At 36.1% G+C, this 3,749-nt stretch overlaps 1 protein-coding gene across 1 annotated transcript in view; it reads right to left on the bottom strand.

Moving 5' to 3' along the window:
• ADAL (adenosine deaminase like) overlaps positions 1-3,749 on the bottom strand; it is a 31,757-nt gene that overhangs the window by 13,985 nt on the left and 14,023 nt on the right. The window contains exon 7 of the mRNA XM_003791765.3: positions 2,582-2,663. Coding sequence (XP_003791813.1) covers positions 2,582-2,663 — 82 coding nt within the window. The remainder of the gene's footprint in view (positions 1-2,581; positions 2,664-3,749) is intronic.

Here is a 3,749-nt window from a genome sequence, read left to right as displayed (position 1 = left end):
CACAGCTCACAGCAACCTCCAATTCTTAGGCTTAAGCGATTCTCTTGCCTCAGCCTCCCAAGTAGCTGGGACTACAGGCACCCGCCACAACGCCTAGAGATTTTTGTTACAGTTGTCATTGTTGTCTAGCTGGCCCAGGCTGGGTTAGAACCTGCCAACTTTGGTGTATGTGGCTGGCGCCGTTATCACTGTGCTATGAGTGCTGAGCCTATTTCAGTGATTTTCAATTGGTGTGCCACATCAGGTATTCTGCAAAAATTCTTAAAGATCATTAATTATTTTCAAAATAAGTTCCAAGCACAGTATATATATTCTTTTTTTAAATCAACATAATTTAAGTGTTCGGCAGAAGTTTAACTATAGGTTTAAATGTGCCGTGAGATAAAAAGGTTGAAGAACACTTCCATTAGAGGTTATAAAATCAGTTATGTTCTAATTCTAAAATGTATCAAATATCTGATATAAATTCATCTTCATATGGTAGGATTAGCTGTAATTCCACAGGACTTGAATACCCAGAGAACCTATTAATACTGTCATTTTTATCTAGCATTTATTAGTTTACCTATATATTCAAAAAATAAATTTCTTCAGCATTTGTTTTATTTATTTACAAAATGTAGATCAATAATTTATAAAATGCAGCATCTTATCTTCTCTTAGTATTTTCCTGTGCCATTAAATGTCAGAAAACAGTATACATCATATAAACATACCATAATTAATTGTCCTGATTGCTAGACATTTTACAATGTTTTTTGTTACAATAACACTACAATAAAGTCTTATACAGAAATCAATCTATTTCCTAGGATATATTTATTTCTAGAACAAAAGTACTGGTTCAGAGGAAAAATGTTTTTTATAAATCTTGATACATATTGTTATTTAGAGAGGTTTTATTAATTATATCTGTTTACTAATAGTGGGTAACTTACAAACACTGGTTATTACTTTTTTTTTGGGACAGAATCTCACTATGTCACTCTTGGTAGAGAGCTGTGGCATCACAGCTCACAGTAACCTCAAACTCTTGGGCTTAAGCGATTCTCTTGCTTCAGTCTCCCAAGTAGTTGGGACTACAGGCACCCACCACAGCGCCAGGCTATTTTTTGTTACAGTTGTCATTATTGCGTCAGCTGGCCCAGCCCATTTCCAACCTGCCAGCTTTGGTGTATGTGGCTGGCGCTGGTAACCACTGTGCTACAGGCGCCAATCCTGGTTACTACTTTTTAAAAACCTATTGAAATGGCATTATTTCCTTTTAATTTTTAGATTTAGATTTAGATTTTAAATTTGGATTGTTATAGCCTGAAGCTATATAGCTAGCTCTCTTTCTTTAAGGACTTACTGATTTCCTATTATATGCCAGCTTTGTTCTAAGTACTAAAGATGTAATAGTGAATCAAAAGAGGTCTCTGGGCCAGGTGTGGTGGCTCATTCCTATAATCCTAGCACTCTGAGAGGCCAAGGCAGGAGGATCCCTTAAGCTTAGGAGTTCAAGACCAGTCTGAGTAAGAGTGAGACCTTATCTCTATTAAAACTAAGAAAAAAGATAGGCAGGCCATTGTGGACAGCGCCTGTAGTCCCAGGTACTTGGGAGGCTGGGGCAGGAGGATCACTTGAACCCAGGAGTTTGAGGTTACTAGGCTGATGCCAAGGCACTCTAGCCTGGGCAACAGAATATGACTCTGTCTCAAAAAAAAAAAAAAAAAAAAGAAGGCCAAAAGACATGGTCTCTAGACTCACTGAACTTACACTATAGTGGGAGGGTATATATACAAAATAACACAAGTTAATTCTTTATCTTATTATAAATGAATGCCACAGAGGAAATACATGGGTGATCAAAGGATTGAGAGGACACTTTATTCTCTCATTTATTAATTTTTTCCAGATTAATATAAGGGTACATATGATTAGGTTACATTGTTTACATTGGTTAGGTAAGGTCTGAGTTGTAGTTGAGTCCTTCACCCAAGAGATGTGCCATACACACCTCCACTGTACCCATTAGGTGGGAGCTTACAGACCCTGGACCCCTAGGAGGGCACTTAAGATAGATGGACGGGTCAAGTCGTCTTCCCCAGTGGAGACCTGAATAATAAGAAGGCAGCCATGCAAAGATCAGAAGTGTGTTCTGGGGAAAAGTAACAGGAGGTACTGTACTAAGTTGCTGAGGTGGGACAATCTTGCCTATTTTAGAACAGAGAGCAGACCAGTGCATAATTAGTGAGGAGGAGTGGCCTGGATGAGCTGTTGAAGTAAGAGAGGCAGCCAGATCATACAGCACCTTGTGGGCCGCAGTAAGAAGTCCATTTTAACTTAATAGCAAAGGGATGCTATAAAAAAAATTTTTTTTGTATTTTTACTCAAACAAAAATACTCAGAATTTTATTGCCATATGAATAAATTCAGAATTGTATTCTCATTTTAAACAGAGTTCTTGATTCTATTAATATTTTTTATAGTAGACAGAAATCAGTTAATGGTTAGTTTTTAAAACTCTGTTAACACCCATGATCAAAAGAGTAAAAATTCACATTCTAGTTTTTAAATGGTTAAGATACCATCTTCTTACCTAACGTCAATGTCTAAGTTTTCTTGTTTAGACTGTTTTATGCCCTCAAGTATAGATTCCACATAAATCTTTTTAGTCATTCCTGGAAAGAACACATAGAAAATATATGTAAAGAGATCATCAACTATTTTATGGTTCAACTTTAGCATATACATACACAGTATAAAACTATACATAGTATGAACAATACATTTTCACTCTATGGTGTGACAAGGGCATAGATGAAGATAAGTGAAAATATGGCTCTTACGGGTACATTTTAGTAAATGCTAATTGTATCTTAATAAAACTGAAAAAAATGAAGTACTAGAAAAATGAAATTTAAAAAAGGACCTATTATCAGCCCTCTTAAAAATTATTCTTGCATTCAACAAACATGAAATTGCCATTAACAAGAAAAACAACAAGCCCTTCTCTAATGCTTGTCCTTTAAAAACTAAAAATAAAAGGATACATTTTCTCTATTAGCAGAATATTTTTCTGCTGCCCCCCCCAAAAAAAATCCTAACTTGGATTCCTTTCCTCTTAATCCTACTCAGACTTGGTGTTTCTCATTCAGGGCACCAGAGATGTTCTTTCAAAGCAAAGTGCTCTAATGTGCTCTCCAGAACAAATTCCTCTAAAATACTCTTTACCCTACTTATAAAATGCTTGTTTTGGTGGAAAATCTCTAGTAAAACACTGAAAATTCTAAAGAAGAAAAATAAATATAACCTGTACTCTCACCACCCAGAGGTAACTGTCTCTGTTTTAAGTATACATATACATATTTTTACATAGATAAGATGTTACTAGGTATATATGTACCTGGTTTAGTTATTTAACATTGCCTTCTAAGTATTTCCTCATGTCATTTAAGTGTCTTCATGCATTTTTTTTTTTTTTTTTTTTTTTGCAGTTTTTGGCCAAGGCTGGGTTTGAACCTGCCACCTCCAGCATTTAGGGCCAGTGCCCTACTCCTTTGAGCCACATGCACTGCCCTTCACACATATTTTTAATGGTTGTTTAATATTCCATTGACCTTATTTAATTGTTCCCCTACTATCACATACTAAGGTTAATATCCTTCTTCCTTTTTTTTTTTTTTTTTTGAGACAGAGCCTCAAGCTGTCCCCCTGGGTAGAGTGCCGTGGCATTACAGCTCACAGCAACCTCCAACTCCTGGGCT

This window comes from Otolemur garnettii, unplaced genomic scaffold (genome assembly GCF_000181295.1).
Source record: "Otolemur garnettii isolate 467f Iridium unplaced genomic scaffold, OtoGar3 scaffold00050, whole genome shotgun sequence".
Taxonomy (NCBI): Eukaryota; Metazoa; Chordata; class Mammalia; order Primates; family Galagidae; genus Otolemur; species Otolemur garnettii.
Note: the sequence above shows the minus strand (reverse complement) of the source record. Positions and strands in the feature narration are given on the sequence as shown.